This window comes from Geotrypetes seraphini, chromosome 3 (assembly GCF_902459505.1).
Source record: "Geotrypetes seraphini chromosome 3, aGeoSer1.1, whole genome shotgun sequence".
Lineage (NCBI taxonomy): Eukaryota > Metazoa > Chordata > Amphibia > Gymnophiona > Dermophiidae > Geotrypetes > Geotrypetes seraphini.
This window is the reverse complement of record NC_047086.1, coordinates 221,939,310-221,953,129: the sequence shown is the minus strand read 5'-3', so window position 1 is coordinate 221,953,129 and position 13,820 is coordinate 221,939,310. Positions and strand designations below refer to the sequence as shown.

The following is a 13,820-nucleotide window of genomic DNA, read 5'->3' as shown; positions in this document are numbered from 1 at the left end:
ATTGAAAACTCACTAACGACAGCCTACAATCTAATTCTAGGAGACCTCAACCTCCACCTCAAAAACCAAACCTGCAAACATGTAGAATCCTTACTATCATACCTCGAGGCCTTAACATATAAAAATCCTAGATCCTTAAACTACACACGAAAAAGGACACCAACTCGACATCGAAGCCTACATGTCCCAACAACCCACACAACCAGAGATCCAAACGTCAAACGGAAAATGGAACCAATCCCTTTGGTCTGATCACTACACATACTCCTTCGAAATCAATTGGACCAATAACAAAAGCATTCCAACTACTCAAAAAATAACTTACAACTCATACAAACATATCGATCCTACCACATTCTGGACAAAAGCAGACACCGTAATCCAATACTACACACCCAAAGACTTCATCTCACAAAGGAACCAACTAAGTACTGCAACCCTGGATGAACTAGCCCCAGAAAAACCCAAAACCAAAATCCACAGAAAATCAGACAAGTGATTCGACAACGAACTACTCCAACTCAAAAGGCAATGCAGACAACTAGAGAGAAAATGGAGAAAAAGTAGTCAAGAATCCATAAAAATAGCATGGAAAATAATGAACCAAAAATACAAACAAAAACTGAAAGAAAAAAGAAAGACATACTACTCAACGCAAATAGGAGAAGGACCCCAAGACACAAAAAAGCTATTCCAACTACTAAAAGATCTCACAGATACCACACCCTACCTAACCAACAGCAACTTCCCCCTTCCCTCAGCCACCCTCTTAGCCACATACTTCAAAAACAAGATTGCAAACATCAGAGCCACATTCAATGGAATTCCCACTCACATAAAGAGACCTCATTCCCCCCACCCCCACCCCCGAAAAAGAATCAGTTGCTGCAGACAGAACCTGGTTCCATTTCTCACCCATACAATGGTCGGACTTCAACAAACTATATAATAAATACAGCCACACAGCCTGTGACCTTAACCACTGCCCCCCCACACCTATTGAAAGCCTCAAGTACACTATTCTGCTCCCTGCTTCTACAATGGATACAATCTTTACTCATAGATGGTCATTTCCCACAAGACCTCAGCGAAATCATCATAACTCCAATACTAAAAGACCCCAAAGGAACAACGGACCAACCATCCAACTACAGACCCATAGCCTCAATCTTGTACGTCAAGCTGATGGAAGGCCTCGTAGCCAAAACCTTAACCTCATACCTAGAAAACCACAACTTACTCCACCCCATACAGTCTGGCTTCAGAACCAACTACAGCAATGAGACCCTACTTGGAACACTAATTGACACTGCTAGACAACACCTCTGTACAGGCAAGAAAATACTGCTCATACAACTAGACCTCTCTGCAGCCTTTGACCTAGTAGACCATGACATCCTCCTACAAGCACTAGACTCCATAGGTATCTCAGGCAAGGTACTCTCATGGTTTAAAGGCTTCCTACAATCCAAAACCTACAGAGTTAAAACAAAACAAGAAAAATCAGAACTATGGTCCAACCCCTGCGGAGTCCACCCCTATCTCCCACACTATTCAATATATACATAGGCTCCCTCATCTCCTACCTAGACAAACATGGCATAACCTCATACAACTATGCAGATGACATCACCATTCTCCTCCCCTTCGACCACCCAGAACCCACCATGACAGGCACAATACACAGAACACTTGAAACAGTAGCTTCATGGATGACAGAGCACAAACTAAAACTTAACTGACAAAACAAACTTCATCCTCCTAGAAAACAGCAAAACTCCAACCTTAACTAACCTAGTAATAAACTCGATCTCATACCCCATTCAACCTACACTAAAACTTCTAGGAGTACAGATTGACAGAGGCTGTACCATGCAACCACAAATCAACAAAGTAATAAAAACATCATTCGTGACTATGAGAAACCTAAGACAAATCCGAAAATTATTCGACAGGAAACAATTCCAACTTTTGGTACAATCTCTTATCCTTGGACTAATAGACTACTGCAACATACTACACCTCCCCTGCCCAGCGACCATGATAAAGCAATTACAAACAATACAAAATATAGCCCTAACACTCATCTACTCATTAAAAAAATATGACCACATCACAGAAGCATACCACGACTCACACTGGCTCCCAATACAAGCAAGAGTACACTTCAAATTCTACTGCCTACTATTCAAGGCTATTAATGGAGAAAGCCCAACCTACTGGAACAACTGACTAACAATCCACCTCAACCTGGCATAGGAGAACCCACTCACTATTCACACACCCGCCAACCAAAAACATCAAACAAAGAAAACTATATGACAACCTAATGGCCACCAAAGCAGCCAAACTAGACAGACAAATCATCAATTTGCTGTCTTCGACCACAGACTACAAAACCTTCAAGAAAGAAACTAAGACCCTACTCTTCAAAAAATACATAAAACCTATTTAACATGACCAGTTCCTTCCCAAACTCCACCTACCCACTCTCTATCCATATCTAATCTTAATATGTTTCTAATTACCCAACAGGTATCACCTTAAGTTCTCGACAATCCTTATGTAATTCTTATGTAATCCCTACGACAATTCCTATGTAATCCTTACGACAATTCCTATGAAATGTTACAATTCTTGTAACCTCCTGACAACTCTTATGTAATCCGCCTTGAACCGCAAGGTAATGGCGGAATAGAAATAATTAATGTAATGTAATAATCATTTGCAGATTCACAAACGACCATGGAAAATGCCCTAGATCAAAGCATTGTCAATAGATAAATTTCTGAATCTGAAAAGTTACACTTATACTCTAGTTTGATTTCAGCATATGAAGAATAAGTTTAGAACATATTGTCTATGTGTATCAGCCTCACAGGCTCCTATTTCCAGCCTATTTTATAATGACACATAGGTGTCTGTGTGTCTTTCTAAAGCACTAGGGTTACACTGGCTGAAATCATAACTACACTTCTCCCTCCGTATTCATGGTTTCAGCAATCGTAGATTTTAGCTTGGTGGCTCCTCCCCCCAAATTATGTCAGCTTGCATAAAGAAACCGCTGATTCCAAGCATTTACAGAGAAAATCGCTGATTTCCTGCACTTTCTTCACCGTATTTTGACTCTCCTTCAGGAATAGGCCAGGTCTCCCATGTTATTCGCAGTTTCAACATATTCACAATGGTTTTTAATAGAAAACAGCGAACAACATATGAAAAAGTTATTTGCAGTTTTTCTGTATTCGCAGGTCTGTTAATCCCCTAACACAGCGAATACGGAGAGAGAAGTGTAGATTGAAGCCACATACATTCTCACCAGCTTGGGGGTCAGTCTGCCAAATAAGGCATTGTCTCAGGAAGCATTACTTTATTTGGCAGGCTAAACCCTAGAGGCCTTGATGCATCATTAAGGATCATTTGCTACTCTTTTTTCTTGACAGAACTAGTAAGACAGAGATGCTGTTGGACCAGGTAAGTATTAAGTGGTCTGGGGGAAGGGTTGAGCAATATCAGGTTTCCCGTGTCAGGTGCCCTGGACTAGATAGGCCAGGTGCTACCCTGGGGCTATTGGCTTGTTATAAGATGAAAAAATGAATAAAGAATTTGGGGGAAAAAAAATGTTGTTGAGTTTTTACCTATGTCTCCCTTCTGTCATTGTGTGAGCCAAACCCAGTTCCACACTGACAGGAAGTGAGATTTTAACTCATGAGACTGCAAACAAACTGCAGATTAATGCAGTAGCATGTGCTTTTTTTCCCCGTGAGCACACACTTTTTCAAACCTCATTGTAATTTGAATGTCTTTAATTGCTCCATCAGAAGTAAAGATCTTTTTCTAGTGCAAAAGGCATAAGAGTCTTGAACCAATGGGTTATTTACTTCTAACCAGGAGCTGTGTAGAAGGCATCATCTACATTTTTTGGCACCACCTCCTGAATCACTGGACTGTGCTGTAGCTCCTCAGTTTCTCCTCCTACACGAGAGTTGGAAGTTGTCTTTCTGATCTGTTTTTGGTTTATTATTTTGGGGGTTTTATCCGATTTTGAGGCTATTTGGTACTTCAGAGGTTCTCAGTGTTACTGGGGCAGCTCTGCCTGGGAGAAGACAGACTCTCTGGTCAGAAGTCTGTAGCTGGGAGAGCAACCCTTTTATATGGCACCTTCCTAACTAGCTTGCACTAAAAGTTTTGGTGGCTTGGGTATCGTTCACCTGGAAGCAAGATTCGCTCCTGGTAACTTCCAGAGCTTGAGCACAGGCTGTGTGGCCCCATGTCGGTTCTGAGGACTATGGGGTGCCAGCTGTGTCCCCCCCTCCTGAAAATGCATGTGGAGCTGCAGGGGTCTGGGGTCTCAGGCTCTCTCAGGGTCTGACTGGCAGCCCAAAGACACAAGCATTTGGATTACATGGCCTCTTTGCCTTAAAACCTAGTTATAGATGGACTCCTCAATCTGTTTTACCCCTGATTCATGCTATAGCCGGATAAGGAGGGTCTGAAGAGGAGGGCAGGTGCACTGGGCTTAGCTCCCCTCTGGTCCTTCTAGGGTGATGTAGTTGCAGGAGGCTTGTTTTTTTAAGTCAAAAATTTTTGGGTCAAAAATCTCTCTTATAGCCCTTGAATAGTGAATCAGTGTCTGGCAAAAAGCAGATGCCTCTGAGCCCACGAGGGGACAAGGGGAATCCCAACAGGGGTCTTCAGGGCATCCTATTCAGGATTCTACCCCTGCTTTTTTTTTTGCGAGTCTAATGTTTGAAGCCCATCTAACTTATCGGGGTCTGCCTATACCATCTGGGGCCACGCACTGGGGTTTGCCCTCATAGAATGCAGTCCCATCTCCAAAGATTCTTCTGCAGGAGCCAGAGATCCAGTCAGAAAAGGACTGGGAGGAATGGGGGTCAGAGTCAATGCCTTTACTCCCTCAAAGCGAAATCTTCAATTTTGGAGAATTCAGAGGTCTCAGGTGGTGCCACCAATCAAGAGTCTGCAGCAGCCCTGCACTAGGGGGAAGGACCCAACAGTGTGCAGTCTTTTTAAACTGGTGGCTTTCCTGAAGGTCATTAGAGTCTTTGATGGAACTACCGCAGACTTCTTCTGCTCAGCAGTATGTCATGAGCAGCTCTAAGGCTTAGATCACTTTTTTCTTCCCATCCAGACATTACAACAATGCTGACAGAGCACTGGGAAGAACTGGAAGGTCCCTTGTGAGTAACCAGGACTATGAACAAAGTTGCACCTGATGGCTTCTGATTTTCAACAGCTGTTTGTGCCACCTAAGGTGGACTCGCTGGTAGCACAGATTACAAAGCATACTTCTCTACCTAGTGAAGGTGGAGTGATTTTGAAGGATATGCAGGACCACAGGGTCGATTTAGCTCTCAAGACAGTTTGAAGCTTTGGCCTTGGGGTTGAAGGTGGCAGCTGCGGCTTCAAACAACAGAGGGCAACGCCTTCTCCACGTTATTCATTTTGGGGGTGAACTATAGAGCAGATGCTCTTTATGAGATGTTCATGGTCATAAGCAAGGTTTCTGCTTATTCTATCTCCATTCATAGAATGCTCTGGATTAGACAATGCACAGAAGATTACATTACATTACTGATTTCTATTCCACCTCAACCTTGCAGTTCTGGGCGGATCTGCTTTCAAAGCTATAACTTGTGATTGTATAACCCACTGGTTCAAGACTACTACCATAGAAGCCAACTTTTCAAATCAATTGGGGGTGTTCTAAAGACCCACCCCCATAATACTAGCACTAATTGTATGGAGAAATTAGGTTCTTACCTGCTAATTTACTTTCTTTTAGCCTCTCCAGAACGGTATAGGTATCTTACAAGCAGGTATATATCTCATCATGACCAGCACGTGGAGACAAACAAAACTGTGGAATAGTACATAGGTATCTTCCCCTATTCCTATCAGTCTGCCGAATAGCCAAGCAGAACTAAGAACTTGAAACAGAAATAAAGAAGACTCTGAACAGGAGTAACAACTAATATATCCAATTACTGTTGGAAAATGCAATGGAGATATCCCAGCAAGAAAATGTTCCCACAGCTCACCAGCTTTGCCAGCCGAGCCACAGCCACTGTTCTTCAATTCTCCCCGGCCCTAGAAAAATTATAGAACCCGCTGAAAAACCAAATTCTGCACATGCAACAGCCACAATAACATAACAATAGACAGGGAGGGGTCCTATACCAGTCTGGAGAGGCTAAAAAAGTAAATTAGCAGGTAAGAATCTAATTTCTCCTTCTTTAGCAATTCTCCAGACCGGTATAGGTAACTTACAAGCGGGACGTACCAAAGAAGTACTCATCATGGGTAGGACCACCGAAGGGCCAATATCAGAACACGCTCACCGAACACCACATCCCGACACGTCTGAATGTCCACACGGTAGTGTCTGACAAAGGAATGCAGGGAAGACCAAACAACAGCCTTACAAATGTCCACTGGATGCACTAGCGAAGACTCAGTCCAAGATGCCGTCTAACCCCGAGTGGAATGAGCCTTGAGAAATTCCGGAACAGGCTTTTTCTGAAGAAGATATGCGGATGCAATAGCCTCTTTGATCCAATGTACAATGATAGCCTTGGAAGTGCCATCCCCCTTACGAAGGACAAACAGATGATCTGATTTCCTGAACTCTTGGGTCCTCTGCACATAAGAATGAGGAACCCGACAGACATCTAGCTTACACAACTGTTTATGGTCAGAACCCTCCCAACTACCCAACACCGGAAGAACCATTGCCTGATTGACATGAAAAGGAGAAACTACCTTCGGCAATAAAGAAGGAACAGGCCTCAACACTACCCGCTCCCTAGAAAACTTCAAGAAGGGAGACCTACAAGAGAGCCCGCAGCTCCAAAACACACCTAGCAGAAGTAATAGCCACCAAGAAGACAGCCTTAACAGTAAGGTCCTTCAATGAGCAGGCGCTCAAAGGCTCAAAAGAGGGGGGGGGGGCACACCAGCCAACAAGACCAGATTCAAATCCCAAGAGGGAACAGACTGCTGCATGGGAGGCTTGAGCAATTTGGCCGCCCACAAGAAGCGAACAACATCAGGAATGGCAGTCAGCCGCTGACTTCGTAACAACCAACAACAGGCTGACAAGGCCACCAACTAAACCCAAACAGAAGACCAAGGCAGGCCATCCTACAAGAACTCCAAGATGTTAGGCAAGGAAACACAAAAAGAGACCACTCCACAGGCCCAACATCAATCCTCAAAGATACGCCAAACCCACATATAAGCCCGAGATGTGGAAAGTCTCCGGGACCCCAAGAGGGTGGAGATCACTTTATATGAATACCCCTTCTTACTTAGGCGTCCCCTTTCAAGAGCCAAGCCGTAAGATAAAAGGGACCCAGATCGAACATGGGAATGGGGCCCCAAGTCAGAAGATCGAGCAAAAGAGGCAGAGGAAGAGGATCAGACACTAGATGCCGCACCTGATCCACATACCACGGATGTCGGGGCCAATCCGAAGCCACAAGAACTACCAGGCCTGGGTGATGAACAATGCGGAGAAGAACTCTGCCCACTATGGCCAGGGAGTGAACGCATACAACAGCCCCTTTGTTGGCCATGATTGAACCAGAGCATCTAGGCCCTTGGCCTGACCGTCTCTTCGACAACTGAAGAAGCGGGGTGTTTTGCGTTGACAATTGTGGCCATCAGGTCCATGAGGGGCTGACCCCAAGACTGCACTATCAACTGAAAAGCCACCCGGCTGAGACACCACTCTCCGGGATCTAGCACGTGACGATCGAGGAAGTCCGCTTGAACATTCTCCACTCCAGCTATGTGGAAAGCTGATATTTCTTGAAGGTGCAACTCCGCCCAGACCATGAGCAGAGTCGCCTCCTGTGCCACCAAAGTGCTCCTAGAGCCCCCCCCTGAAGATTGACATAGGCCACCAACGTGGCATTGTCCGACAGAACCCTGACTGACTTGCCCATCAGAAAGGACTGGAAGGCTAGCAACGCCAGACGGATGGCTCTAGTCTCCAAGACATTGATCGACCAAGAAGCCTCCTCCGTGGAACAGGTGCCCTGAGCTGAGTGACCTAGACACTGAGCTCCCCAACCGAGGAGACTGGCATTTGTGAGAAGCACCGTCCACTGTGGTTGATCCAGACTCATCCCTTGAACAAGATGGGAGGTCTGGAGCCACCAACGAAGACTGCAGTGCGCCAAGCCCCACAGAGGAACAGGGAGATACATAATGATACTTTATGATAATGTATTAAATTTATGTATTAAATTAATGTGTTAAATTTATGTATAAGTTTATAATTACTCTGTTGTACCTATTTTTTATCTGTAAATCGCTTAGCAATTTAAATTAAGCGATTCAACGAGTTAAAAATAAACTTGAAACTTGAGATCCAGACTGTGCCTCTGGGGTGACCACCTCCGAAGCAGAGCATACTGAAGAGGACGCATGTGGGACCATGCCCTCCTCACAACATCTAGGGAAGCCGCCATTGACCCCAAGACTTGGAGGAAATCCTGCGACCGAGGACACCAGGACAGCATAAGCAAGCAAATCTGAGATTGAAATTTGCTTACCCGGGTCTCTGGGAGTAAGACCTTCCCCAAGGAGATGTCAAATAGAACCTCAAAGTACTGGGGGGTCATGTGATGACAGCGCTGTGAGCGGACATCTTGAGCTCCGTCTCTTCTCCATATACAAACCCCATACATCGCGCTTGTCAGCTACCTACTCTCTTTACCGAGGTACTACAGTATTCCGCTTTGTTCCTGCTTTCACGCAAGGGACCCGCCGGAGCTTTCCTTGCAGTGGTCCAGCAGTTATGCCTATCAAATTGAGGCGACCTGGCAAGGACAAGCCCGTCAAGACACCTAATATGGCGGCTTCCAGCCCGGCACCTTGCAGCACACCCCAGCACGAGGACGATATGCAAGTTTCAGTTCGTCACTGTTCACTCTGCTCGACGAGAAGTTGTCCAAACTTCATGCTGTCCTTGAGGAGGTTAAAGATAGTATTGCCGGCCACGCAGCGTGTCTTCAGCAGGTGGAGGAGCGGATTTCGGCACAGGTGGACTGGGCGGAAACAGAACACGTATTGCTGTGCTGAAGAGTAAAGTTAAAACTCTGGCGGATTGGGAGCGGAGGACGCCAAAAATTGTGGCCGCTGGAATAATCTTCGCCTGATAGGGTTACCTGAATCAGTGAAGGACTTGGAGTTGGGGAATCTGCTGGAGAGCTGGTTGCTGCAGATATTGGGGTTAGCAGCAACTTTGGGTGAGGTGCATGTGGAACGGGCCCACCGCACTGAGGCTCTGCATGCGGAGGGTGCTCGGCCATGGCCGGTGATAGCACGCTTTCTTAATTATGCCACAAAGGTGAAAATTCTAGAGGCCTATCACCAGACCCGCACCTTGGACTACCAGGGCTCTAGGCTATTGATGTTCCAGGATTTCTCCGCCCAACTCTCCAAGCACCGCAGAGTCCTCACCCTATACTGCTCTCAGCTGCATTCCCGGGGGATCTGAATCGCCCTTCAATATACCGCTAAAGTCCATATTCATCACAACAATGGGACAGTCACCTTGGACACCCCAGCGGATCTTCAATCTTTCCTGGCTAAGCGCCCTGAACGGGGTACCTTGCGACCACTGGGGGCTGGGGTGCCGGGATGGGTTGGACCTCTGGGTACACCTCTGCCGGCGTCCGATCTTCTTGTGGAGCCTTGCTTCTGTGTCACTTTGCCCAGTGTAGTGTTGGTTTTGGGCGCTTTCCTGTGCTGACTGTTGTGTGGTTTTCGTACCCGACTGTGACTTCTACACGGTTTGCTGTTTTGGGGAATGTCTGGACTGCTGAAATTGTGGGTCCTAGCTTTGGAGGGAGGACAAATTGATGCGCTATGGACCTCTTTGCTTTTTATCGGTTCCTCCCAAGGACATCTCTATCCCGAGCTGCACCTATTGTTTGCTGACAAGCCTGGACATCTTGCTCATACTTTTTGTTGGGGGGAGGGGGGCTTGGGAGAGGGGGGCTTTTCATTGTGTTTTATATTGAAGGGTGGACTAAGGACTGTTTAGTGGATGAATTTTTGTGAAGGTGACAAGGTTGGGGGTGGGAGGAGGGGAGTGTGAAGGATGGGGTATGTGTGGGGTTGTGTGTCTGGGGTGTGAGTGGGGATGTCTGAATGGTGGCTTGAGAGTACGAGGCTATGTTTTGTTTAATGGCCTGACTTGCAGTCTCCAGAGGCTTCTAGAATGCTTGCTTTCCAAGTTGCCTTCCGGGGGAGGACCTGGCTGGGGGGTCCTTTTCCCACTACCCATGGGATGGAAATGTTATTTCTTCTACAGAGGTGGGCCCGTAGAGAATGGTTAAATTGCACTTTTCCACCCTTAAGGTGGACGGGCTTCACTCCCCTATCAAAACGGAAGAAGGTGTTGACCTGGTTGCGCAAGGAACATGTTGATATTGCCTTCTTGCAGGAAACACATCTTAATAAGGTAGAACATGAGAAGGGACTGGCTGGGTAAGGTGTATTTTTCTTCTTATAGCAATCGTCACTGGGGGTAGCCATTTTGGTCCACAGGCAGCTACCCTTTCACTTGCATAAAATTATTCAGGATAGGGAGGGTAGATTTGTGCTGGTGCTAGGGGAGCTCTGGGGACATAAGCTGTTGCTTTGCAATGTGTATGCCCCTAATACTTATACTCATCATTTCTTCTCGGGGATGCTGGTGCGGCTGACACAGTACCCGGGATACCAATTGGTTCTGGAGGGGGGGACTTTAATATTACTGCTGATCCTATTTAGGATTGTGCGCCCTCGAAGGCCTTCCCGCGGATGGCAGCAAGCCAAATAAAGGAAACAAGTAGATTGCTTTGTTTGTATTTTGGGCAAGAACTATTGTTTGATTGTATTTTGGAACTCATTTTTGAATTGCTGCTAACTTGAGTTAAATGCACAATTCTGGTGTGAAATAAAGATTTATTCTGTTGCACCCAGGTGTTTTGCACTATTTTTGAACTATATTGCAGTCCTTCCCAGTTACCCATACCTCGCTTTCGCTCGGCCGAGGTCTGTGTGGCTTAGGGTATTGGCCCCTGGACACGTCCAATCAGCCACAATACACACACACAATATAATCTTGTTAACAATACATGTTTAACCACAAAATTAAACTACATTGTATGCTTCTCAACATTCATGCATATCAGAACACCTGGCCTTGATCACACATGCAGCACAGATAACTCCTATGTAAATGTAGGACCACAAACTAAAAGTACTAATATACAAAAACAAAACCCTAAGATGTCAGACTCTACATGCAGTACAACACCAGAGAAACAGAAAGAAATTAATTTCTTCCTGAACAGTGCAAAATATAGACAGCATCATCTAAATCTCCCTGTTCCACTACAAGCACAGATCTCTCCATCTCTTGCCTTCCTGCTGTTCTTTTTTCATCTTCATTTTGCGATTTTTCTTTATCCTCCTTTCTTTCTGTAGTTGTCTTCTGGTCTCAGGGAGGTCAATTGGTCCGATCTGATGAGGTCCAACACTTACAACTTTTAAAGGCTAACTCAATCATAGGAATTTTCTTCTCTCTGCTGCAGTCACAAAGTATGTGCATTCCACTGAGAAAGACAGAATTGCATTCCACATCAATACAGCACAGTTACTTACCTATAACAAGTGTTATCCAAGGATAGCAGGCAGATATTCTCATCCATCTATGAGAATATGCTGCCTGCTTGGTCCTGGGATAAAACTATTTCACACTAGCAGGTATGTATGTCCACCAGTGTGTCAAGCTTCTCCATAAATCTGTCTCCTCCAGTTCTGCTCTGCCCACAGAAAACTTTGCTGGCTTGTTCCCACATGGATTTCACTTTAATCCCAATATGGCTATTTATAACAGGACCACCACTGAATTTTGGATTTGCTTTGTACCACTGAGCAAGTATTCCAGTCTTTAGATCATTGTCCAGTTTATCAGTGCTGTAATTTTGTCTGTCTTGATCACTGTTGACTCTCAAATATAACCTATATCTAAAGAGATCTTTGTCAGTTGATAGTACAGCTATAGGTAGATCTCTGCCTGATCAGAACAGATGTTGTAAATGAGATCAAACCCGCACTCTTGTTTTTCTTTTGAACATTTTCAATATTAGATTATTGCTATGACAAAGCTATGTTGAAAACCTGTGAATAAGAAAATGAAACTAATGTGCTAGTGTCAATAGCAGCATTGGATTTTTATTATTTGACTGGTGTATTTCAATATTATTCAAAGATATTCTAAAGCAGTGATTCCTCTTTCCCAATGGTAACCAGATCCAAGGACAGATTAGAACCCTCACAGATTTGGTGAAAATCCAAAGCAATTTCTGCAGTACCTGTTGGGAAGCTCCATCAGTTGCTAACATTCTGCGTTCTTTCAGTTGTCTATGCAGAAGAGCTTCTACACCATAGCGTTGGCGGTAACGTCTGAGAGCCTTCAACCTCTTCAAGTTCTCATGCTCCTTAGTAGATTGCCCTTCCGGACCTGTCAGAAGACTACTTCCTAGAAAGAAACCAGGAAAGGTAATATGATTCACAACCCCAAAAAAACATGTGATGAGACAAAATGCCATTACTATGCACAGTGATGTGGGAAAGATTTAATCACCAGGTCAGCTTGAGAATAAAAACTGCATTTTTTTTAAACAGTCCTTAAGAAAAAGAATGTCAGTGTCTCCATACAAACAAGAGAGTGCAGGATTGAAGGACCCTAGTTCAATGGCCCTGGCTGAACGAAAAAGATTAGGTTCCTACCTTGATAATATCTTCTCCAGTAGATAGGAATGATGATGATGGGCGTGGCTTGGTGGTGCACGCGAATAGTCGGCTAAAGAGAGAGCTCCTGCTGTTGCAGACATTTTAAAATAAAATAATATAGGAAAAAAATTAAAAGTACCGTTTAAACAGAGGATAAAAGGTAATATGGCCTCAGGAAAGCAAAGTAAAGCTGAATCTGCTATGTCTAATGCGGGTAGTGTTAAAAGGTCGAAACCCGAACAAGTAACGCCATCAAAGGCTCCACTACCGAAGGAATGTAAGTGCAATGAGGAAATACTTAAGGAAATCAAAGAGATTAAAGAAATTGTGCTGATGAACTCAAAAAAGCTAAACGATTTATAAGAGGAAGTATCTACGCTAAACAAGAGAACTGAGGTACTGGAAATTAAAATAAACCAACTAGAAAAGAATGTGGAGAGTTTTGAAATTGAAAAGAAGCAGTTCAAAATAGATAGAGAGAAAATCACAATGCTTACTAAGGAGTTGGAGGATTGCTCGAACAAAATGAGAAGGAGTAATTTAAGAATATTAGGCTTACTGGAAGGGGTAGAGAAGGGGAATCCGATTTCCTTTTTGGAGAATTTTCTCCCGAAAATCCTGCCCATAAAAACAGTTTCCGATAGAAATTGAGCGTGCGCACAGAGTGCCAATGAGAAGACCGGATAAATTTGTTGGTCCCTGCCCGCTAATCTTACGACATCAACACGCACTAGCGATTATATGTCTGGCAAAAGAAAATCAAAATCTGCGATGTCAAGACGCAAGAATCCATATAGTGCCAGACTTTGCAAAATCTACAGCAGAAAGGAGAAAACAATTTCTGGATTTAATACCGAATTTAAGAGAAATTGGAGCTAAATATGGTTTAGTTTATCCAGCTATTATGAAGGTAACGGTGGATAATAAATCATTTAGCTTTGACGATTCTGAAAAACTAAAAATATATTTGAGTCAACAGGAACAGCCAATGAATGTGTAAT

General features: G+C 44.4%; 1 protein-coding gene across 6 annotated transcripts in view; it reads right to left on the bottom strand.

The window, feature by feature from the left end:
* Positions 1-13,820, bottom strand: part of KANSL2 (KAT8 regulatory NSL complex subunit 2) — a 269,907-nt gene that overhangs the window by 91,564 nt on the left and 164,523 nt on the right. For all 6 annotated transcript variants that reach the window (XM_033936114.1, XM_033936109.1, XM_033936111.1 and 3 more), the window contains one exon: positions 12,399-12,565. In XM_033936114.1, coding sequence (XP_033792005.1) covers positions 12,399-12,565 — 167 coding nt within the window. The remainder of the gene's footprint in view (positions 1-12,398; positions 12,566-13,820) is intronic.